This window comes from Ambystoma mexicanum, chromosome 5p, assembly GCF_040938575.1.
Source record: "Ambystoma mexicanum isolate Mex_15411 chromosome 5p, UKY_AmexF1_1, whole genome shotgun sequence".
In the NCBI taxonomy this organism is placed as follows: Eukaryota; Metazoa; Chordata; class Amphibia; order Caudata; family Ambystomatidae; genus Ambystoma; species Ambystoma mexicanum.
This window is the reverse complement of record NC_090930.1, coordinates 1,158,093,039-1,158,118,155: the sequence shown is the minus strand read 5'-3', so window position 1 is coordinate 1,158,118,155 and position 25,117 is coordinate 1,158,093,039. Positions and strand designations below refer to the sequence as shown.

The following is a 25,117-nucleotide window of genomic DNA, read 5'->3' as shown; positions in this document are numbered from 1 at the left end:
CTACCTAAGGTAGGCTCTGCTTTCCATCTAAACGAGGAGATCGTTTTACCTACGTTTTTTGCCGATCCTAAGGAGGATACTCAGAGAACCATACACTGTCTGGATGTCAGGCGTGCTCTGAAATTCTATCTGGACATGACCGAGCACTTCTGCAAGTCGGACGCTCCGTTTGTCACCTTTGGGGGGTCAAGGTCCAGCTATCAGGCACCCAAGGCCTCTTTAGCAAGGTGGATGGTTTCGGCCACTGAGGAGGCCTATGAGGGCTAGCACAAACCACTTCCAGCTAACATGCATGCCCACGCTGTCAGAGCCACGGCCGTCTCATTCCAGCGGCAAGTCCTGTGGCAGGTCATCAGCAGAGCGGCCACCTGGGCCACCCCTTCGGTTTCTGTAAGCACTCCTGTTTGAATGCCAGCTCTAAATCAGACTCGACTTTCGGACAGGTGGTTCTAAGCAACTTGTTCGCTTAATGAGGGTCACCTCTCCACCTGGGCGTACATTAAGTTCTAATGCCCATGCAGTATGGAGGAAAGCGGACGGGACTTAGGAGTAATTAATAGTTACTCACTGTAGTGACTAACTTAGTCCTAGTTCATAGTCCCCTTTCCTCACCACATCGCACCATCCTCCCCCCTAATAATACTGGTGTCCTTAGGCAATGTTAATATTGTCACCGCTTCAATGGGGACTGAGGAGTGGTGCCGATGGGCGGAGTCAGGGAAACGCATGCTCCCAGGGCTGTGGAAATGGAGTCCCCTTTCCTCCATACTGCATGGGCATCCCTTCCAAGGGACGGGAGACGGAACCTTTTTCACCAGAAATAACCTTCTTTCCCTTTAAATTTAGAGGCATGCAGGGGTGCGGCCCTGGGACCATGCGCTGCACTGACTCCGCCCTCCGGCGCCACACCTCAGTCCCCATTGACGCGTCCAAAAAACAAGGGGGAGGTCCTGGGAGTCTCTCTGCCAGACATTAGTCCCGGGTACGGGAGACTTACCCAGAGTCTTTAGCTCACTAACTTTCACAAAGGAGAAATATCTAAAACATATCCGTCTTTGTCCTGCCCTAGGGCAGTCCAGCACGGAAATGCTAAGCAATTCTCCTCTGAACAAGAGTACCAACAGCAACCCCAGACACATGTTTCGGTCTGGTTGGACCTCATCAGTAGGGTGGAGCTGTGCCCCTCTAAGAATAGTGAACAAGGGGTCCACGTCTGGTAACTTAGTGTGAGAACCAAAGTTACTTAAATAACAGGTCGACATTATCCGTTTGAATAATAATAGGATGTTGATTTTGAGCTACCCACTACTGTAAATGACTTAAAAATCCTTTCCTAGAAATGTGCTCCACTAAGTCTACTAATGATTTTAATTGGTGGATATGGGGTAATTCAACCCAGTCCTTCTTGTGAATGGGAAAGATGATACTTGCCTGCCACAAGGGAAGGATTTCTCAAAACCATACCCACACATATTGTAAGTAAAGCATCCCAAATTCCAAGCAGAGCTGAAAGAACAGGCACATTTTGGTATCCTAGACCGAGCATCAAAGCAAGCCTAAAGGTCCAAAACTAGAGATTGGTCAAACAACAATTACCTGATCTGTTCGTAGAATGGATTCCATTCAAGGGTTTTCCCTCGCCTCCCATATCCCGGCAGATATTGAAAAATGTACGATTGTTGTTTCTTACGAATGCTACAAAATTCTATATAGAACATACTTGAGCATACCCACTCTATACCCATTTAATTATGTTTTAAAGCTTTGCTACACAGTGCTAGTTTCCCCACAATAGGTGATGGGTCTAGCTTCTAATAGCTGTGAGATCAGCAACAAACTCCAATGCTTTCATTTAAATCTCTCTCTATCCAAACATGAGTAAAACTGAAATCAAACTGTCCCCCACTCAAAATCTTCTCATTTATTTTCAAAGGTACAAAGCTACCAATTCAATCAAACAGCACCATATGAAACTAAAGTGTTATAATTTTTATCCGCAAGCTTCTAATTTTCCTAAACTATCATTCCATTTTATTTAATGCATAAATCGACTGTCAACAATTCATGGTCACCTTCAAATTTGGGAAGGGCTTCAGGATAGATGCGATACAAGAAATGGTAGGAAGTAATTACAATATAATAAATTACGGATTGAGAATTCTGCATTTTCTTGAATCGGCCTGTCACCACTGAAGTGGATCCAGACAGGGATATTTATGGCAGGAAGCTGGCTGGTACAGCATAACTCCATCATGGATGGATCACTTTCCAGTACATTCCTAGATTTCCGAGCTTCCAAAATAAATGCATTTTACTAGCTGTGACTGATGTGTCCTGCACTTTGTTTCAATAAGCATTCAATTTTCTAGGATGTTTCAAATTCTGAATAATTTTAAGGAGCCTGAGGTACAACCAATCAAAAAGCAATATTTCATCAGTGTATTTGAAAATCTGGAGTAGACAAATAACCATACTTACTTTAGAGGCTCAGGAGGCAATTTGGTGCCAGACAGGTTAATGTGCATCAAGGCAAGTGAGCTGCTAAAAAAGAGCTTGAACGCTGGTGGGACGTCCTTTCCTTTTCTGCAAAGCAATAGGGATAGGTGAGCAGACAAACAATAATGCACAATCACAAAACCATTCTTTCTCCATATTAGTTATCAGCGTATGATGAATCCCAATGTTGATGGCAAGCATTCTCATAGTAAATCCCATATAAAGGCATGTACTATTCCAGATGCTATACTACAAACCCCTTCATTTTACGGCATGGCCGGATGCTCCTATTATGCAAAACTCATTTTTTAATTATAGATAGCAAGAAAACAGCAAAGAACTACTGCTCCCATCATACCTATATATTCAGTTCTGACGTCACCCTCTTTTCTTGCTGCTCCCTGCCAAGATAAATATTGCTCTGTCTATTTTTGGTGGTTGTATGTTAAGATTTTAAAATACAAGGGGTTGTGCGTACTTACACGGAGCAACACCTTGGCTGCTCGCTTGGTAGTTGCCATATTAGCAGCCCCTTTTGGGTTTGCTGTATAGTAGCTGGTTAGACGCCTCCCACACCTGCAGCAAACATGGCTATGTAAAGGAGGCCTTCGGGGTGCCTCTGCAGACACATGCACCGGCGACAGCAGTTGCTGCCCCTTTAGAAGAAAGGACTTTGCAAAGGTCTGTGTTCCTCATAAAAGTAATCATAGGATTTGCATAGCAAGCCTTTGTTGTTACATCTTTACGAATACTCAGCGGTGGCTGCAGGAAAGGAGAGAAAGGGCGCAAGATGTCCTCTCCTTGGCTGAAGCAGCTGGGGAAGCTGTTGATTGTCAGTCCCAGGTGACTTCATTATTGGGCACGAAGGTGTCTCAGGCCTGTGAAAGGATCACTGGGCCCAGTGTGGGGGCTGCCATCAAGTAAGTCACGCGTGTCAGTTTTGGGGAATTCACTGTCCTAGGCAGTATGTCAGGGCCTGGCCGACCTGATTAATGGGGGCAATAATGTACAGCAGAATGTCGAGTGAAGGCCCTCATGACGTCAGTGGCATGTACATGGCACCATTCACCAGAAGAACGTACGACATGTGGGTCCAGGAAGTTTCAGTTCAGCATCCCCAGGACTGAGACACTTACAGACAGGGGCGTCAATTGAAGGTGCCCTTGAGTCAGCAATGAAGCCCGGGTGGAGGGGACATCATGTATCCGCATTAAGAGGGCTAGTTTTTTGGCCTTGGGCTCATTGTCCAGGGTAGATTGGTGGCACCCTCTATTGGGGGAAATGGATTCACCCTTGATTGTGGACAGGCTCGTGGAAGAGTGTGTGGCTCTAATGGAGGAGGATCCTTCAACCTCCGGGCTAGTATTTCACATGAACAAACAAATGTTCAATCCCTTTCGGTTGACCCACCTGAATTACAGAGTGGTTTGTCCTACCCTCATGTGGACAGGGTTGTACAGCATTTACACAGGAGGAAATCAGATTATGGATCCCGATGAAAATTGAAGTCAAAGGGGCTCATTATAAGTATGCCAGTCAGGAAACAACGCTGCGGTACGCTTACTGGCACTGTTGTTTCTGGACCGGCATACTACAAGGTCTGCCTGCCGGAAGCCACCATGCCCGACAGGTCTGACCCTGCCGGCGCAGCGGCCTCGGTAGGCAGACTATCACAGAAGCACTGGCACTATTAGCAAAGAAGCTGGTGCTTCCGTGGTCCCCACTCCCATAGAGTCCTATGGCACTGTATGGGATTGGGGAAAAACATTTAACCACGCCTGACTTCCTGGCCACCGGACTTGGAATAGTCCGGTGGCACCGGAGGTCAGGCGCTGGTAAATTATTCCGAGTCTGACGGCAACCTGGCAGGGTTATCGTCGTACTCGAATGAGGCCCAGTGTCTACAAAGCACTCCATGAGTGGGAAGCAATATTTGGTGCCCTCCATGGAATCACAACTTGCAGTCTTCCTTTCCTGTTATGGAAAAAAAGTTTCAAAAGGGGAAGAGAGTACCTGGGCTACTTTTCAGGATCGCCTCCTGAATACAGTGGGTCCACCACTAAAGATTTTAGATCTTGTATAAGAAGCCCAAATTACTGAAGAACCTTTTGATCCAGAAATGATTTCAGTGTGGGCATAAAAAGCATTGTACATGTTAGGCAATACCAAACCCTCAATTATCCAAATTTAAGAAGGTGCATCCTGCTCAAAATTAACCGTATGCTTGGTCCTATGATCATAGGTTGGCTTTAGCTCCAGTGCAAGAGTATTCAGTAGAGGTTCTTCTCTTTCGGGCTCAGTGAAGGATTTTGGCAAATTCATTCCCACCTTCACCACACTGGACAAGGCCCAAACCTCGCTGAAGAAACTATTTCAGCCTCAGAACTCTACTCCAGCTGGGCGAGCCAGCGGTCGCACTCCCAGTTGGGCCCAAATGTCAACATGTGGTAGCTACAGACAACAGCAGCAGGCCCATCAATCCAGGGAGGCTCTCTGAAAGATGAAAGGAAGGACTCCCTGCTTTCCACAGCAAAGACAGTGCAGAAGGGAATTGATGAGGATCCACTCAAACTTCTTTGGAGGGTTGGTATTATTCAGTATTTTTTCAAAAATGTGTTCGGGGTTTACAGGGACGCCTGGGTGCTGGATACAGTAAGGGGGTAGTACATGGAGTTTCTATGAGAACCCTTCCAGTCCTTGCACCCTGGTCCCTCAGATTTAGCCTGGAACCACGTAGAGTAGCCCTGCCGGAAATATCTGAATTATTACAAGAGGCAGCAATTCAACCATTCTCTTCGGGACTCTATCATCTTTTTCAGTAATGTAATTTTGGTCTGCCAGAAGCACCTCTCATTTTGTCCCGATTTCAACCTACGCGCCACAAATCAGTTGGTGAGATACCGCCATTTCGAGATGGACACAAATACATTGTTGAGAATTGTTGCGGACCAGAAATTGGTTGGCCAGGTTAGACCTAAGGATGCTTATCTGACCATCGCGAATGCTTATGAACACAGTAACTTTCCAGGATTCCAATGCTGCGGGCAAATGTATCACTTTTTCTCCCTGCCCTTTAGGCTATCCTCTGCTCCTTGGTGTTTTTCCTAGCTACTGAAGCCAGTAATCTGACATTTGAGCAGGGGTATTCGTTTATTTGTATGGACCAGATTCTGAATATGGCCCCTTCTCGGAAAAAAAGCAAACATCTCCATTCTACCATCAATCTGCTGAGCACATTGGTGCAGCCTTCCCAGAAGGTGTAATTTCTGGGTTTTACAGTGCATTGTGTATCCTCGACCTTGCGTCTGCCCGGAACGTCAAGGACATTTTTGGTAAGGCCTCGAGTCTTATCTTGGAATCCGATGCTAGCTTCAGGTTTGGGTTCACAGCGGTGGGGCTTGCACTGGAGGTCAGCGGTCATGAGAAGAGTTATGGCTGCATATCAATAGTTTAGAGATACCTGCAGGGTCCTTTGCAGTTCAGAGCTTTGAAAAAAGGCTACATCAACAAACTAGGGGCATGAGATCAAAGGATTTAGGAGATCTGGCTAAAATTATTATGGGACTTGTACCCGATTCCTCAGTTGAAGGTTCAGGTGGTATTAATTCCTTGGAGTCAAACGTGGTGTCGAATTAGTTCTCCCGACATTGATGGGACCGAGCAGTATGGCACTTGTTTCCCAGGGTCTTCCAGAGCCTCCAGGGTCTCTGGGCCCGATCCGTACTGATCTTTTTGCATCCCATCTTATGACGCAGCTCCCAGTGTTTTTCACCTGGAAGCCGGATCCAAGAGCACTGGCAACGGATGCCTTTCTTCAAGCCTGGGTTCTGTGCGTGATGTATACATTTTCCCCCTTTTTCCGTAATCCCAAGGGTCTTTCTTAAGGTCCAGATGCCAGGGGCATGTCCTTATTGGTACTGGTCACACCCTTTTGGCCCTCCTAGACCTGGTATCCGCTCGTCCTGGAGCTGCTAGTGCACATTCCACACATGCTTTTCTCACCGGTATCTTGCTGGATCCCAATGCAAATAGTTCTGCATAGCACTTGCCTCTGTGCTATCAATAGAATCAAAACGTTCCATCGTAAACCCATCGTAAACGAGGCCTAATCGACACTGTCCGCTAAAATTCCATAAAACCAGAAACATATTGGCCCTCATTACGAGTCCGGTGGTAGCTGTGCTGGTAAATCCGGCAGGCTGCTGCCGGATCCGTAAACAGTTACCAGCGCCTGGCTTGCCGGTAACACCGGGGTATTACAACCCCAGCTGCCGGTAAGTCAGGCGCTGGTAACTATGTTGTTCTCCATTCCCATAGAGTCTTATAGGACTCTATGGGCGTGGGGACCACTGAAACACTGGCACGTGTTTCAGTGAAGGTCTGCGGGCGGGTGCCGTTCTGCCTCGCCAGGGCAGACCTGGCGGGCAGGACGGCACCCGCACGCAGAACTCGTTGCTTCCGGACCAGCAAACTTGTAATGAGGGCCATTGACTTACACAGATACATCATGTCGCTCAAGTAAAATGTCACGCGATAACATTATGTTAAAGAACATTGGAAGGAAGCTGGGGGTAGGAGGTATTTCTGTCCAGTGCAATGTGGGGAGGAAGCAGTGGATGACTTCGCCTTGGCAGCGGTTTGGCTAGGTTGGTTTATAGTATCTGTGTGTGCTATGTTTTGCTATTTGTTGGTACAGGTTTTTTTAAATCAATACATTTGAATATTATCGTGTTAAGTGTAGTCAGAAATGATTATTATAATATGGTCAACATTTGTGTTATTTACGTTTTACAGGTCGAGGGGAGGCTGAAACAACAGTAAAGTTGCGCATTCTCCTGACCAAAATGCAAAGCATAAACATGCCTCTGGATGCAAGATCAGATGCATACACTACACAGAAGAATCATGCCGTGCTTTCAATAAAGCATCCTTCTAGTTATCAAAATCGTGTGTAGACACATCCAGATTTCCCAAACCACCAGTAGGTGCATTATGGGAGTTTGTGCAATCAGATGTGGAATTTCCAATAATTTCCCAAGTGGAACGCATTTAGTCCAAAAAGTTGGCCTCCTTCTGTAAAGTTGCAGACAGTTTTGACACAAAGGGGCCTTTAGATTCTCCCATGCCCATCGAGCCCAGTGTGCACCGCGGAGCTTATGTGTGTCAAATTTAATGGCTAAATATGCCAGTCTGCAGCCCCCCCCCCGAACCCGCCACCACCCCATTGCTGCAAGTGATGTGCTAAGAACTGCTTCCACATTGCCAGTTCACCATAAAACTGCTTCAAATAACGGGGCCCCGGTTACATCTTGGGATATTCAACGTGTTCACCAGTTGCCCACTGCAGCGGTGGTCAGTGATAAATAGAGAAAGTAAATTAAATGCATTTGCACATTTTCACAAACTGTCAATTTGCTATCTGTGAAAACACATTCCATAAATTCTCACCTGTGGGAAAATACAGTCCTGGAAAGGTTGAGGACAGCTAGATGCTGAAGGCACCCGCGATTAAGTGCAGTGCAGACCTGAAAAGGCAATGACACTCAGCATTATACTCTCACCTTACAGAAAAGTCTTGCCAACATGGGAGCATGGCACGAGAACATGTCTATTTGGATAGGAAATAAGTAACAAAGAAGGTTTCAGTGCATCTCTCATTGACCGGAGAGGTACTGAATTTATTAGGCACCCTAATCCCTTTTTTTTTTAAACATATCATTTACAGTCAACAACTATATCCACGAGACCAAGAGGTTATGCAAGAGTGAAAAATACTGGAAAAGGAAATTACATTAAAAAACGATATGTAATACCCAAAAAATAATACTATATAAATGCAAATAGAATCTACACATAAATACAGGCATGTCAAATCTAGTTTTTAATGTGTATGTAAAAAATAGAAAACATGGTCCATGCAATTACAAAGAATGTATGGGCATACTAATAGTTCATAATTATAAAATATAAATAAACATAATTTGCGCACATATATCATTTATAAAGATATATAAACATGAACAAAATGAAATACAAAGGTATATCAGCTCTTATTCTTATAATTCATGGTTTGCTTTAGAAAGTGTAGTGCTTATGCTTCACGGGTGCCTACATTGTGCACATAGAAAAGATCCAAGATCATATTTAATTTGAACTTAAAGGAAGATTGCAGAATAGCAACATTACCATGTCGAGGGCACAGTCTGTGTTGGATAAATCCAGATGGACAATGGCATTTGGCTGGGCCAGAAAGGTGTACAGGTACTTAAAAAGAAAAAAATACAAAATTAGTATTCGATAATCCAACTTCTAATTTCAAATTCAATTGACGAACATTCATAATTTCACTTGTTTCTCTGTGGTACCCATACTAGCATTTAACATAACTCATGGTTCTGGCTGATGTAAAGAATTGCAAACATTTAAGGCTTGAAAAACAAAATGCAATATCCAGCAGGCCAAAAACAAGGCACCATTCTCCAGGGGCGAAATTAAGGTGCACTGCATTTGCACTAGTGCCTATTCCACTACACGTGCACAAATGCAGGTTAGCTAACTTGCCTGTGCACAATAGACCATTACAGCGCCCCAGTGGTTTCTGTATTTGATTATATTTAAACGTGACAATATTATTTGTTAACATGTAAATTCCTTACTGTACCTCGAAGCACATGCTAACTAACACATTGCATTATGCACCGTGGTTCAGCAGGAATGCCTGCATGTGTTCTGAAAAGATTCTAATAAGAAATGTTTTTATGGCATTCTTAAGGACCCCTTCGGTCAGTGGTCAGTTTTACCTGAACGAGTGGCCTAGGTCTTTGTTTTGCCTGGAACGTGTGCCTATTCTGGAGATTCTGGAGAAACGTGTGGGAGTGAGTCTCTGCTGGGAGAGGCACTACTTCATTTGTGTTATAAAAGTGCTCTGGCCAACACATTTTCTGGCACACTCGTGCCTTCCCTGCCCTCTTAGGGACGCCCTCTACTAGCACCATTCCACTGCCTGCTCAAAAGGCAAAACGGGAATACTGTTATTAGTGCTTCTAAGCAAGTCACATTATTATATTATTTGTTATCAAACTATTGCTGCTAAAGTTATTTTCGGTGCACTAGAACTGCGCTTTTCAGCAGGACTTGCATACTTGTATTGGGACTGTAAGTGAGCTACTTGCAACTGCTCTGCTGTTAGCGGAACAGTGCCGGCGCTTGCCAGTGTGCCTGCTAAACCTGCAATGGAAGGAACACGACTAGCACTTCACATTCTCTGCAGTGAACGTGCGCAGCAGCTGCACCTTAAGCAGCTTTGCGACATCAAAGTATTCCCCTCCTCTACTGACTACTTACTGAAAACCCATTGGCATTCCGATGTTTCCAGTGCTCTGGAACGATGTAGTATCGTGTTGCATCTACGAGCTGCATGTCTAATTTCCTTTCAGACTCTTACACCAGAGAACAACAAATATTGCAACCACCTCTATAGCTGTGGCATGTGAAGCTAAAGCTCACAGCTGTCAATGGGACCTCTCAGAATTGTCTATTTTCAAGCACTTATTAGTCAAAATGTTAGCAAAAAATACAAAGCTTCTAGGGTTGTCCAACTTCGGGCCTCAGGGATATCCCTCATTTCTATTCATGAGGAAAAATGTGAATACATTAGCCAGTGTATGCAAATGTATCTCATGAATGTTAATGAGGGGTATCCTGAAAACCCAGCATGGGTCTGGCCCTTGAGGCCTGGAGTTGGACAACCAGTTACATACAATGACATGCTCTAAATGTCAAACGTCCACGTGCTCCATGCAGCCTGTAGTCAGAGAAAGGAGTAACCCCTACATTCTGTTATTACAGGTCGGTAGCCTCGGCAGTAATGTGTTTTCTCTGATGTTACCTGGTGGCAAATGTACTCCTGTCCTCTTCAGGCACCCTGGGCTGCACTGGGAAACCCCTGTCCAGCGCTAGCTTCAGAAATATAACACTCATTTACTCTGCGCCCTTGCACATGTCCTTTAGCTGAGCGCCACATGCCAGGGAAGAGAAAGGGCTCACCCAAAGCCATGCTTAGTGGTGCTCCTGCCCCACCTGTACAAGAGCAGTGCCATATACGGCTTCTGTCCCACCTGCACAAGCAACCCCCAGCCGTTGAACTGAAGACGACTGGGCCTGATGCCAGTGCAATGGCTGCCTGGCCTATTGCACACCCTGGCACACATCCAGCGCAGCCCTCGCTGCTGCTGCCCCTTATTTTAAAATCACAACTAAGCCGCAGCTGCGCGAATGATGCAGGCTGACGGACAGCGCAGAGCCGTGGCCAGTAGGAATGTCAATATCTTAAATGCATTCATGAAAAAGGATGAGCTGGACCAATGCCACTCGCACCACAGGGCTGGCCATGCTCGTCAGTTTCATCGACTATCAATGGCCCGGGCACTTGGAGGCAGTCTATCTTCAGCACACGAGTCTACCACCATGCCAGGGCAGCGACTGTGCACACACCAAGCCTCAGAATTAAGTGAAGTCTCCAAGAAAAGGCACAGATCAGATTCTATCCATGCAAAGAGAACAGAGTTCGGTCTCTATATTGGACATGATTTCCTAAGACTCGGTAATGGCAAACACTAGGGAGAGTAGAGCAGAAAGGAAGATGCCATAGACGAATTACTCATTCATATCTTTCCAATTCCATCCTTCGAAAAGCCATAAAGTTGGGTACTGGGATGTGTGGAGGAAATGAGTGAGAAGGAGATGCTGGGATCATCTCAATCCCAAAATAAACATATAATCCTCAGAAAAGTGAGAGAGAAGGACCGCAGACTCAGACACAAGGCTCTTGGAAGAGAAGGAGAGAATTTCAAGACCATTATATTTGAAAGACAAATATACGGAAGACAAAACCTTAGTTAGATCCAAGAGACCGATGCAACTGGACACATGTCCCAATTACCGTTTAATGTGAATAATAATGCACCAGGTGATAATAGAACAGGTGCATCTACATTTCCACCCAGCTCACATCACAGAATCAGTGCTGATTTTCGTGGTTGGTTATACCAGGAGTGGGAAACCATTTCACAATCTTTAATCTTTCAGTAATGTTGTAGCTTTCTAAAGGAACGAACTTGATCGGTAGCCCTACTTTCCTATTAGTCGACCTCCCAATATTCGACCTGGGGCGTCCCCATGGTATTATTTTGACCCCTTTGCTCTTCACCCTTTATATTTCCCTCTCATTTTAGGTGATCAGGAGCTGTGTACTAATGTTGTACATGTATGCCGAGGACACTCGTAGTCTAATGTGCTATGAAGGAGAACGGAGTCCAGGGGTGTTGCTAGGTCTGTACAAAATCTGGGGCTACGCTAATGCTGGGACTGTCGGGGCTAGCTAGACTTTTGGTTGTAGCCCCTGAGCTACAACGAAAAGACTGGGTGTTATAGCCGCCCTAACCCCCCCCAAACCTCCAGCGATGCCTCTGACAGAGTCAATCCATCTGCAACTTCCAAATTAGCATGCAGAACGTACTACAGTGGATGTGAACCAGAGTTTCTATATTTCAACCAGTCTAGCTTGAAAATGTCAGCACCTGCCCAGCACATTGTTGCAAGTTTGCAATCTCAGAATAATGTAACATTCTGGGGTCTTCTTCATGCTGCACACAAACACTGTCCCTCGATCTTGTTTTCTCCATCTCAGTGTTCTACGTCCCTTGCAGCCATTTCTATCACAAGACACTGAACTACAATTACAAATGCTTTTGTATCTTCCAGGATCGACTACTACAACACCGTCTATATCAACTCCAACACATTCACAATGCTGCAGCCTGCCTGGTCTTCTCTTTCCATACACAACCAATACTGTCCTGGTGTGCCTTGCAATGGCTACTGCTCACTCGCCATACTGAATGTATGTCACTGCCCGTAGCCCATCATGCTTTTTATAGCACCAGCTGTGCTGAAAGGCTTAGTAAACACAATCCCTCATAAAAGCTTTGCTTCTCTACCACCGGACTTCCACTAAGTGAGGGTTAGAGGCCGTTCCTTCTCATTTTCAGCTGCAAAAATGTTGAACTCATTACCTGGCCACCATAAGTTTTCCTTTGGTTTTGCCATTTGACTAAGGCCCGGCTTTACCCCAGGTAATTCTTACTATTCTCTTCAGTTCAGAGCGCCAAGATGAAGCAGCACTATGAAAATGGACCCACACACATAAAAATGATATCAAACACCAACAAAGTTATGGTGCCACAGCACCACCTAGTAACCATCGCTGGAAGTTCACCTCCAGTGCAGAGCCATTTCAGCAAGGCATTGTGGGTATGCAAATTAGCCCAAATGCAAAGGCAACATGGTTGAAGAGTGATTTGTCTTTCTAAAATAGATATAAAAGTAAAATATACATGCTATGTCGTTACATGATTTCGGTATGCATTGTTTGAGCTGAAGATGGATTGTCTACTTCGGACTTATTCTCTTATTGATGTCTGCACAAGTGTGTTATTAATTTTATACGTGATTAACAAGCAGCTGATCATATGTAAATGAAATTGTTGGGCAAGTGCCTCTGAAAACAAAAGTTGCCAAATGGAGCCCAAATGATTCTCTTGAACCGGCCCCATCCTGATAAGTCACCGCACACAGACAGCACTTTGGATTTTAAAGTGTATGACAAATATGTAGTTGTGTTTAGATGTGTATAATGATGGTGTGTTTAATCTTCTGAATAATGAGTTCAATGTTACGGGCATTCAAACAGTAGTGAGATGATGGTAAGTATGACCACGATTATAATAACAAGTTCAGCTTTTTTGCTTGCATGAACTTATGTATCAATTATGAGACACGTTTTTGGACATGGCTTGACATCTAAATGAGGACATTTGAAAAACCTATCAAAAAAGAATTACGAAATCAATGTTTTTCACATATGCATTGTTTACTTTCATCCAGGAATAGGCATTCTTTTTGTGGATTGAAGTAAAGTCAGTTTATCATGTTCTTTGAAGAATGGACAAAAGCTGACGAGTTCAAAATGGTGGACGGGGAGGGTGGCATAACATGTAGTAGTACTTTTTCCCCGTTTTACAATCTGACCTGAGGCAGTCTCGGCAGGGATGGAACGCATGACATTGTGCGTGCTGGTAGTTTTTACCTGTCGAGATTTTACAAAAACTAAATGCGTTGTTCCTAACTCTTAATTATTGATCTACTGCCTATTTTATAGTGAATATAACTTTCCCATCAATTTTACTGTCAACATTTTTGTAAGCATGATTCTTGCCAGAATGGCTCTCTAAACACAGTTGAAAGGACATCATGGTTAATGTACAAAACCTAAAAATGGTCTTCCATGAGACCATTTCTGACATGATCTGTGAGGTATGTACACTATCAGGAGCAAAGCAAGCAACTGGATGAGTCATGGCTGTCCTGCTTGTTAGGGATAATTCTCATCAATGGCTAATTTCCCTTACCTAGTGAGTCCCCCAGCAGCTTTGCTGGATTTCTGGAGTTTATTTTTTCCACTTCGTAAGAGTGTGAGCTTTTCCCCCACTCTTACCCGTGTTTTGCCATGTGTATTTCATCTGTTTTGTGATGGTGGGCTCTGGAGTACACCACTTCAGTAGACCCACTCTTTTGTGGGTTACACAGCACCTTCAGTGCAGTGACACATGGTTGTCTTTTAGACTTCCCACCGACTCTATTTCTGGGGCTGACTACTGTCCCCCAGAAAAGGGTAAAGTTGCCACTAACATACATACATAGTCATTTAACCATAGATCCAGTACACCCCATCTTACATGGAGTATTGGAAAGGGTTAATTCTTAGCCCTTTTAATCTGTACCTCCTAGAGCCTTGTTTTGCTCTTTTAACATTTAGACTTGGCTGGTGGCAGTGGTATCTACCCTAACTTTTCTACCGGGATTATACTATATAAACGTGGTATTGTTTTAGGCTATTATATTAGCCTCGAACATAAACCCGCTTGACCAAATACTTTTGCTTTTGGCTACGGTCGGGTTTATTCGCCATTTCTTTTTGTTAAAGTCCTTCTAGTGTTTTACTTTGCACGGCAAACCAGGTTTGCCTTCTTTGTTCACCGTCTTTTGGCGGGCTTCTACCAAGAAGCCCTCCTGTAGGCGCCTGGGTGTCTAGGTGGGCTGAATGTGAGGGAGGGGTGTAGTCACCCCCTGGACAGGGTATCCTAGGAAACCCAAGTCGCACTTTGCCATGATTGGCTGAGGTGGTTGTCCGGGCTGGACAACCCCCCTGCTGCGTGATTGACAGCCAGGCTGTGTGAATGGGGGATTTTCACATAAAAGGCAGGACTCTTGGGCTGGGAGTCAAGAGTCGCTACTGGAACTACAAGGAACCGAAGAGAAGCGGAGAAGAAGACAGCTGCTGCAACTATCCCGTCCCGGTGAAGCCCTGCTGCAGTCCTGAGCTATCTACCCTTCGACGACCAGAGAAGATCCAGTCCGGAGTCTTCTTTCCTTGAGCCTGGTGGGGTCAACCAGCTCATCTTCCACAGCCAGAGGATCCCCTTCGTGGTTGAAATCGCTGCACACTGCTGTAGTGGTCCGGATAGCCATCTGAAGAGCCTCTCCTGTTTTTAAGGAGCGCACCTTTTATTCACTGTCGCTGCTGCTGGCTTCATCCCTGCGTAGTTCAGACCCCTCCAGACGTCCTTCTTGCCGAAACTCCAGGAAACGTGGGTCTGCAGGACACTACCAGGAACAACTGCTGTGGCACCAGCTTCTTCTTTGAATAAGGTACTGTGTTCTGCTTCGAGGAGCTAGGGTGAATTTCTTTTCTCCTCCTCCAAGGCTTGCCCTTGTCTTCCCTCCATCTTATAACTTTTGCTTCCTCTGTTGACAATATCCAAGTACTCCTGGCAACATTGAATCTTGAACTGTCCGACGGTGTGATCCTCGACAACAGGAACCCGGTTCCACTTGACACTGGCTCTGGCCTATTGGCTCTTTTATTTTTGTCTATGAGTGTTCTCTGATTCTGTCTGCCTTGACAAAAGTATTGCCTATGATTTTGCCCCCAACTCTCTCTGGTTAACTCAGGTGCTAAGTGTGTTTTTGCCCAGTAACATTTCTTGACGCAGATACGCGTATCTTTAGTAAGACCGAACTGTCATTACTGTCAAAAAGTGATCGCATATTTATTCCGGGTAACGTCTTTTGTTTCACAACACCAGTCCGTTGAAACTTGGGTACTTACCTTGAGTTATACTGTGCCAAGTGAATTGGTTGGTTGTAGTGTATTTTACGTGTGGTTTTGAATTAGTAGAAGTGTTGTGTTTTATAACAGATGGTTTAAAAATAAATGTACTTATATTTTTTACCTGAAACCTTGAGTCAGTGTTTGCTTGAGCCACAGTAATTGTGGTCCCTTTGTGTAATCTCTGCTACTGCTCATATACTCTTGAGATAAGTCTGGCTGCTCCGCTACTGCTACCACTTTAACATAGTAGTACAGGCTTGTACCAAAGGTGAACTTGTATTACCACTTGTAGTCTTAATTGTGTGTAGTGGTCCCTAAGGGCACTGCACAGAATTCTGCCTAACACTGCTACATGACTGATACCGGAGATTTCAACTAATCCAATTTCACCTACTCAGAAATCACCACTTTTCTTTTCTTCAAATTGGTTACGTAAGTAGGTGTTAGGGAGAATTCTCATTTCTGTGCTAATTCCCTTCAACCATACAGACCCCCAGCTCTTTTTCTGGACTTTGGGACTTTTTCATTTTAACCCTGGAGTGAGAAACTTCTCTCACTCTATCATGTGTTTTGACCTGATACGGATTATGTGATTCCACTGTTTTTGGAATCTGACAAACTCCATAGGCATCCACTTATTGTATAGTGACACACAGCACAGGGTTAAATACCTTTTTCTTGTGTGAACTACTGTTTCCAAGAAGTGAAATTGACTTTACTTACCTTTTCTCTTTGTGGGTCCAGCACACACCATTTTATGTGGAGTGCTGGAGGGTTAACTAGTAGTTACTTATCCTACATTCTCATGTAACATTTTTTATGTTACCCTCACTACTTTAAATGTCTGGTGGCAGTGGTTTCATTTTCCTACCATTGTGCTTTTCTACCGCAGGCCGAATCCTCAGCTGCAGTATAGCACCAATGGGTGACCATATTGTCAAAATGGCCCTGGGTTCTTTTTTCGTCATTTTCTGTTTGTGAGGTCTTTCTTGGGTTTTAATCTGCGCGCTGAGCCAGGTTTGAGCCCTTTGTTCGTTTTGCCTTTGGCGAGCTTCAGTCCTGAAACCCACCTCTGGCTCCAGTGTGTCTGGAAAGGCAGGATGTGAGGGGGGTTCCCGAAACTCCCCAGCCTAGGCTGTGCATGAATGGGAGAAATCTGCATAAAAGGCAAGAGATTTGGGACTAGAGTCAGAGTCGACCACTGCGAGAAACATCCTACGAAGAAACCGTGAACTAAGCTTGCTGCATTCTCCTGGACCTTTATCCAGGGAACCCCCTTTTTTGCATCTCGAGAATAGTACCTCTTGCTACTACACCATTAGGTGAGGAACCTTCTCATTCATTTCCTACTTGTGTTTTTTTCTCTCTCTTTTTGAATTTCTCTGCTATTACTTTTACTCAGAGGACTGATGATGTTTTCATCTCTGGTTTTCGACTTATACAGATGTGTTTTTCCATGTGATGACCTGAATTATGATATTCTTTTGAAAATACGGTTACGTGCTACTTCACTGACGTTCTATGCCATTCCATTCACGTGAAGGCATAATTATATGGTATGGCCTCGCTTTCTACTTACTCTCTCCAATCTAACACCATTGTCTCCATTGGTTGGGAGGATCTCCTAAGCCAGGTTTATTTTTTGTCTTTCGACTAATAGATCACCATATTCCCCTTTCAAGACATCAGGGTAAGCTTGCACTCTTGCCATTGGGTGCATGTTATACTTTGCATGCCATTCGAGTTCTCACTGTTATCACATACACAGGACAGGTTTGGTTTTGTCTATTTGATTAATTTTATCTTTCGGCTTCATAATTTTCCACTAACAAGCACAATAGCCTTGTTAAGATTCACTATGTCTGTCTGCCATCGGGTTTATAACAACATTACAGTATGGTGGCACTGGGGCAAATGATGTGTAAACACACATATTAGAACACATTTGAAAAATCAATGGAAATTTCCAATGACTGTGAATTTCAGCTTTTTATGTATCTCTCTTTTGTCTCTCTGTGCGCTTTCCGCTCATCCCTGAACCCATCAACTGGTTTTCGGTATGTTACCTTTATATTATTTTGTATTTGTCATTGAAACCATTTCCTCCACAATCTACCCATGATGAAAATTTGCAATTGGCCAAACTTACCTTAACTTTATGGTTACTTCATTTTCTTTTGTTTCTTTATTTTACTTTCATTTATAGTTACTTCCTCTTGTATCATACGTACATAAGACAGCCTTGAGAATGACTGGTGATGTCGAAACACGTGTCGGCTGTTCACAACCTGATTAAATATCTTTGTGAAATCAATATAAGTATACCTGTGACTACAGTGTCAGTTTTATATTTCTTGCAGTGATATCTCTCTTTGGCAGCGTGCGAGTTACCTTACTTCCAACCCAATTGAATCAACTTCTGGCATTGTTCCTTTCCCTTTTCTACTTCTAGGGGAACTTTCAATAGTAAACCGCCAGAAAAGTCAGGTTTCTGCTGGGAAGTGGGGGTAGAGTCTCCAGTGTTATTACAGTATGGCACCTGAGCTGCTCTGGTTCTTTTCCCCATCCAGCATGGGAAATCCTTCTCTGCAGCATTTTCGCTTACCTGTTCATACAGCCCTTTCCTAAGGAAGACTCTTGCCATTCGTTGATGTAGTTATTGGGGAGGCCTAGGGACTACACTCCCAGAAGCAATACATTTGGGATCCCGACCGTGACTCGTGTATTTTCATGGGTCACCCACGTATATTTTCAGGAAACTGTAAATATCTGTACTGCACATGGAGCCCCTGGATCCCATCATGAACCTGAATCTACAAGCCAGTATCTGTCGCGGGTCGCTTAGGCTTGAATACGAAAAATAAATCCGTTTCCAGTGCAGCTCGGCATTCACAACCAGCAATGGGGACAGGAAAAAACATTTGTAGCTTGGGTGGTAATGAGCTAGAAATAGTAAAAATTAAAGCAATATGCCATCTGTGTTAGAAACAAAATAAAATAATTCCAGAAATTGCAATACTTGTGCTACACATTGGAAAACACTTTCTCTACAGATTGGCTTCCCAAGCTGAAAACAGAAATATGGTATTGTGTTGATTTGCTGACAGGTGTGTTTTAGATGCAATGTTTTTGGGGAAAAATGACATCGAAACATCTAATCGAAATATTTGGGGGGTGGGGTAAAGGGGTACAATGGGTGGAGGTGGTTGGGGTAGGGTTTATAATATAGCAAAGGAGCGCCTGGGGGGGGCGGGAACCCCGCCAATATAAAAAAGAAATTGATGAGTTTTATCAAAATGATTTTTTGAAAAGAAAATATTTGGAAAAAACTAATGTCGGCAAAACGACATAGAACCCAGAAATATATAGATGTATGTATCCAGCACAGGTGAGGATGCAGTAAAAAGAGTGTTGTCTTCTATTTCTAGAAGGAGATATGCATGTGATACAAATAGGTTTCCAAGATTGCAACGTGGCAATAAATTACACCATTACACAATGCAACTTTATACAATACAGTGCTGGCATTTAGAGTGCACTAAGAGGGTTGATGATTAGGTGACGACTTGAGTATATGATTAAGAGAGACAAATCACAGGCTGGCATTATTTGGGGGAAAGGGCGGGGGTAGAAGGTTCAGTGTCAGAGTTCGAGGTTATGGTGGACATATAACTACGGAATTTCCGCCAGATATACCTTGGTCTCGAGTGCGGATGTTGCAGAGCACCCCAGGTCTCTTCAGTATCGTGCGCCCACGTGACTGTCCTGACACACTGTGCATACGTGGGTACTCTGGATCGCAGCCAGTTCATCAAATGCAGCGCACAGCCAGTACCATGCAAAGTCCAGCTAGTTTCCTTGAGTCACGACCCAGTTGGGGGAAGTCGTGGAACAGGCAACGTATTGGGGATGGGTCTATGATATGGTCTAATATAACAGAAATTGTGGAGCATACTTCGGACTAGAATTGCGACAGCCGCGGGCAGAACCAGATCATATAAATGTAGGGGGCTTGATCCGCACCACACCTAGGACAGCTGAACGAGAGATCACTAAACATATGGTGTAGTCTGTCTGGAGTGTGGTGGTATCTATCTAACACCTTGAATTGTATCAATTTGAACTGTGAGTTATACGATACGTTGTGAGTGCAAGCACACATCCGGGACCAGCGCTCATCAGTGATCTCAACTCCGAGGTCTTCTTCCCACCTATGCCTTAGTTTAGCGAAGGAGGGGGCCGCCTTGATCTGTAGTAGAGTGTAAAGTCGTGATACTTTCCCTTTAAAGGAATCAAAGGAGCACAGCTCCGCAATTATGGGCTCGTCAGGTGGTATTGTAGGGAAGTTGGGGTATCTGGCTTTGAGGTTTTTCCATAGAGAGGAGTATTGCAGCCATGCTGAAGGCCTTCGTTTGAGGGGGATTGGGAGGTCTGCCCATTCGAGGAAGTTGCCCTGTTCATAGACATCCCGGTCAAGAAGCCCTCATCAGCCCGGCGAGCTACAATGGATTGTGGGATGTGTGGGACATCGGGGAAGAAGTTCCAGAGCGGGAGGTGCCCGTGGAAGGGGTGAGGTGTTTTCACCAGTTTCCAGATGTTAGCGAGAGCCAAGGATGTACTGGCAACAGGGTTTGCTGAGTCCGGGTCAGCCGGAACGAGTTTGAGAATAAGGGAACCAATTACTCGGTCACTGACCGTTAGTTTCTCTAGCCGAGCATGAGGGGGCAGGGGGGGTGGTTCGGTGGTGTTAAACCAGTGGGAAGCAAATTGGGACTGGGTTACCAACCAATACTTGGCAAAGTCGGGGCGCCAAACCCACCCAGCTCCATAGGAGTGGACAGTGTTGTTAATTTGAGTCGGACTGCGCCGGAGTGCCATAGGAAGGTGTTGGTTATGCGGCTTAGCGATTGGAAGAAGTCATCACCTGGCCACATGGGGGAGATTAGTAAATCGGTAAAGGAGTTGGGGCAGTACCACCATTTTAAGTATGCCTATCCGACCTGCTAATGAAATGGGAAGTCTGGTCCAACTATCAATTTTAGTGGCAAGGTTTGTGAGGTAGTTCCGGTAGTTGTCCTCACGTAGCTTGACCATTTCCTGGGAGACCTCCACCCCAAGGTAAGTAATATTGGATTGGGACCATGTGAATCCTCCTAGGACTGACGGGGGTAGTGTGCAGTCCATAGAGGGGAATAGGATAGACTTGGAGCAAATACACCTTTAACCCGGATATGTATCCTAAATGGACCACGTCCTCCAGGATTGGGGCAAGGTTGACCTCTGGGGAGCGAATATACAGCAGGGCATCATCGGCATACAGAAAAACAATATCGGTCTGGCCCGCTGTATGCAAGCCTCTATGAGAGTGTGACTGGCGCATCATATCGGCAAAGGGTTCCCTGGCTATGGCGAATATTAACAGGGAAAAAGGACAGCCCTGTCGTGTTCCTCTGGCTATTTGGAAGGGGGAGGAGCATATGTCCTCAGTGCAGACCCTGGCCGTTGGGCCGGTATAGAGCAATTCCATTTGCGGAAATTGGGACCAAATTTACACTTCTCTAGGACTCGCCATAGATAGTCCCACAACACTGAGTCAAATGCCTTCTGCATATCTAGGGTGGCCACCACCGCATGCAACTCCGGATCGATCCTACTGATCACATTAAAGAGTCTCCTCAGGTTCAAAGAAGTGGATCTGCCCGGGACAAATCCCGCTTGATCAGGGTGAATGATATGGGGCATGAATGAGGCCAGCCGGGTGGCCAGTAGTTTGGCATATATTTTGACATCGCAATTAATAAGTGAAAGGGGTCGGTATGAGCCGCATTGGGTGGGAGTTTTGCCGGGTTTAAGAAGGACTGTTATCATTGCCTCTCGGAGTGTGGGGGGGAGAATACCCCCTTCACATGCCTCCTCCCACAGGGCCAGCAAATGTGGGATCAGGAGAGATTTGAATCGCTTATAGAAGTCAATGGGGAGGCCATCCGGGCCAGGGGCTTTACCCGATGCCAGTGACTCAATGGCCTCTGTGAGCTCTTCAGGAGTGAACGGTCTCTCCAGAGAAACGCTGGCATCAGTGGAAAGGACCGAGAGAGGGAGGTTCTCTAAATAGGAGTTAATTTCTGATATCTGGGGGCCCTCAACTTTGGAGTATAGGGAGGTGTAAAATGATAGGAACTCTGAGTTGATGTCTTGTGGTGAAGTGGCCAGTGTTCCATCGCGTCTCTCTATCGCAGGTATGTTGGGAGCTCCAAATTCTCGGCTTATCAACCTAGCGAGCAATCTGCCCGGACGCACTCCCTCGCCATATTTTCTTACCGAATGAGGGCTGTCTAGGAACTTGACTTCCCGTTCGGCTAGGCTGCGGAATGTGTCTAGTTCTGACCCTAGTTGTGCAAATATTTCAGGGGATTGATCCAGGGCATATTGGGTCTCAAGTGTTGCTAGTGTCGACTCGCTATTGGTGATGTCCGAGCGGATTTCTTTCAGGTTACCACACCCCTTGGAGATGGCAATACCTCTGATGTATGCTTTAAAGGATTCCCAAAGGGTGGCTTGTGATGACACCAAATTAGTATTAACCTAAAAAAAATCCTCGATGGAAGACTCAATCTCAGATGCGAAGACCTGATCGAGTAGGGCATGGGGGCCCATTCTCCACTGCCTCGTTTTATCGTAGTCATGACCCCAGTACAATGAGATGATCACCGGTGAGTGATCGGATAAAGTTCTAGGGAGGATCCTTAGGTGGGATAGGGACCTGACCAATATATCTGATCTAAGCCACCTATCTATCCTAGAATGTGAATCATGGACAGAGGAGTAGTAGGAGAAAGTGCGGGAGTCCGGGTACATGAGTCGCCAGGCGTCCACGATCGCCAAGCGAGGGAGCGTTGTTAGAATAGTGTAGGCTGCCTTGGATAATTGACGAGGTCTAGAGCCCGATCTTTCCAGGTTGACATCTAGTATCGTATTAAAATCGCCACCCCATCTGATCGGGACCAGGGGGTAGCTTTCCAATACCATGGCCAGGTGTAGGTAGAAATCTGGGTCATCAATGTTCGGGCCCTAGATATTTAATATAGCCACCCCCTGGTTTTGCAGACTGCCTAGGATTAGCACATACCCCCCCTGTGGGTCTATCCGTGAGTGACAGCAGGAGAACTTAAGACTTTTCTGTATCAGAGTTAGGACACCTCGACTTTGGGTAGAAGTACCTCTGAGACCCTCATTGTTTAGCGAACTTTACGCATTGTTCAGAGTGGGCGTGGGTCTCTTGTAGGCATAGGATTTTAATGCCATGGCGTTCCGCATAGAATTGTATCTGTCTCATCTTTTTGTGGTTACCTAGACCTCTCACATTCCAGCTCATGAAAGTTAAGCTACTATCTGCCATTTGTGTAGGGGCGTTGGTTGACTTCCGGTCTCCGGAATAGCTTTAGCCAATTCCTGCCTAGCTGGGGTGGGTACAACGCACCGTCCGCAACCCCATGATGTAGTATAGCGGTAAGTGTGGCATCTTTTGTGGTTGTCAAATCCTTTTTAACATAACTCCCAATCCCCCCCGCCCAGATCCCTCCCCCAACCAGAGGGATGATAACCCAACATGACCATAACAACAACAAACTCATCGGCATCAGCGCCTGGGGGCCTGCTAGCTGGCGTTGACGCACCGGACTGGGGAACATTTAAGCAGATTTTCAATACCACACAATTAACAGTGTAATTAATATAGGCTGCACAAGTTGAGGATCAGCAGTTCAATGGGATAACATGACCAAACTGTTAATACATTTCCATATAACATAGCCTCGACTGTGTGTGAGGACAACGATGGGCCTGTTTCCAGACAAGAACTTGGTGCATAATGTTCAGGCATTGCGGTGTCACAACAGTGGCGAAGAATCAGCCAGAGAAGTGTTCATCTATGAATGCTGAGGCCTCCTCAGGGATGGTGAAGAAGAATGTCTGGTTGGAGTGTTCTATTCTTAGTTTGGCGGGAAATAACATTGAGTATTTTACCCCTAGATCTCGGAACCTTTTTTTTACTGCCACATAGGTGTTGCGTTCCTGCTGGACCGCCACAGAGAAGTCAGGGTACGGATGGATCCTTGCCACCCCCATTCGTAGCTCCCCCTTGACTCTTGCCGCTCTCAGGAGAGCATCTCGATCACAGAAGTTTAAAATTCGGGCTATGATGGGGCGTGGAGGTGCGCCAGGCTTAGGTTTTGCAGTTAAGGAACGATGGGCTCTTTCCACTGCGAACTGTGGGGAGAGTTTCGGAGAATCTAGGACTGACAGCAACATGTGTTTCACAAAGTCTTCCATGGGCCCGTTGATATTGTCCTCGGGTACACCAACTATGCACAGATTGTTGCGTCTTGAGCGGGATTCTAAGTCATCGTTCTTTTTTTCCACCGCCAGCACCCGAGTGGAGAGCGAGGAAACCGTGGCCCCTAGGGAACCCAGCTCATCTTCGGTGGCACCTACTCTCGTCTCAACCTCTGCCACCCAGCCATCTGTTTTTTCCATATGCGCCTTTATGGATGAGATGGTGCCATTCATATCATCCAGCTTGGTGTGTAAAGTGGTGAACCCCTCGCGGATGTATTCTAGCATCTTCTGTGAGACATCAGGGGCTGGTATGGTCGATGTTGCAGGGGCCTCTTCACGTGTCTCTGTTGCCGACTTAGCTGGTGTCTTTGTAAACATGTTCAGGGAGCTCAGTTTCTTCCCAGCTCCCGCTCCCTTGGTCATGGTGTAGGTGGGCGGGGGACATGGGAGCCTGGGTTGGTGTGGGCGGCTGGAGATATCTGCGTTCTGTTGCCCCTTCATGTACAATAGGATTTCCAGGCCCACCCTGGTCAGTACATCGAGTGACCTGCGTTAGAACGTCTAAGGTAAGTGTGGCCCCTACCCCACCGGGTGGTTGTGAGTATACTGTCGCCGATGATGTGTCCCTGCCGAGGGCGCCGCGCCAAGTGATGAGGTTGGAAGCCCCTGTTGATTGTGTGGTGAATAGCCAGTTAATTCAGTATGCAGCAGGGGTAGTGGGTATGGCTCAGCCTGTGGCGGTCCCTTGTATGGTGCCAATTCTGGGGTTTGATTAAGTAGGAGGAGGCGCTCGGGCCCCGGTTCACCCGGTAATTTGCCCACGGTCCCACTGGACGGCAGATGGCAAGGGGGGGGCCCTGCAGATCAGTTAATCACACCGCGAAGTGGTGGGGGTGTTTCCAGTAGCGTGGGTGGGAGCGTGTACTGACTGCAGGCATTGTTTCGTAGTATGCCAGCAGTTCACAGTTTGGCATAACAGGCTGTAGGCATGGGCACATCTAATGTTCAGAAGAAGAAAAAAAAACACCCCTGCGGCCACAGCCGCCCCCCCAGCCA

The 25,117-nt window shown here is 45.7% G+C and overlaps 1 protein-coding gene across 1 annotated transcript in view; it reads right to left on the bottom strand.

The window, feature by feature from the left end:
- CARMIL1 (capping protein regulator and myosin 1 linker 1) overlaps positions 1–25,117 on the bottom strand; it is a 1,545,633-nt gene that overhangs the window by 574,156 nt on the left and 946,360 nt on the right. Inside the window, exons 14-16 of the mRNA XM_069613644.1 lie at positions 8,683–8,760; positions 7,945–8,021; positions 2,479–2,583 (exon numbers count right to left, since the gene is read on the bottom strand). Coding sequence (XP_069469745.1) covers positions 2,479–2,583; positions 7,945–8,021; positions 8,683–8,760 — 260 coding nt within the window. The remainder of the gene's footprint in view (positions 1–2,478; positions 2,584–7,944; positions 8,022–8,682; positions 8,761–25,117) is intronic.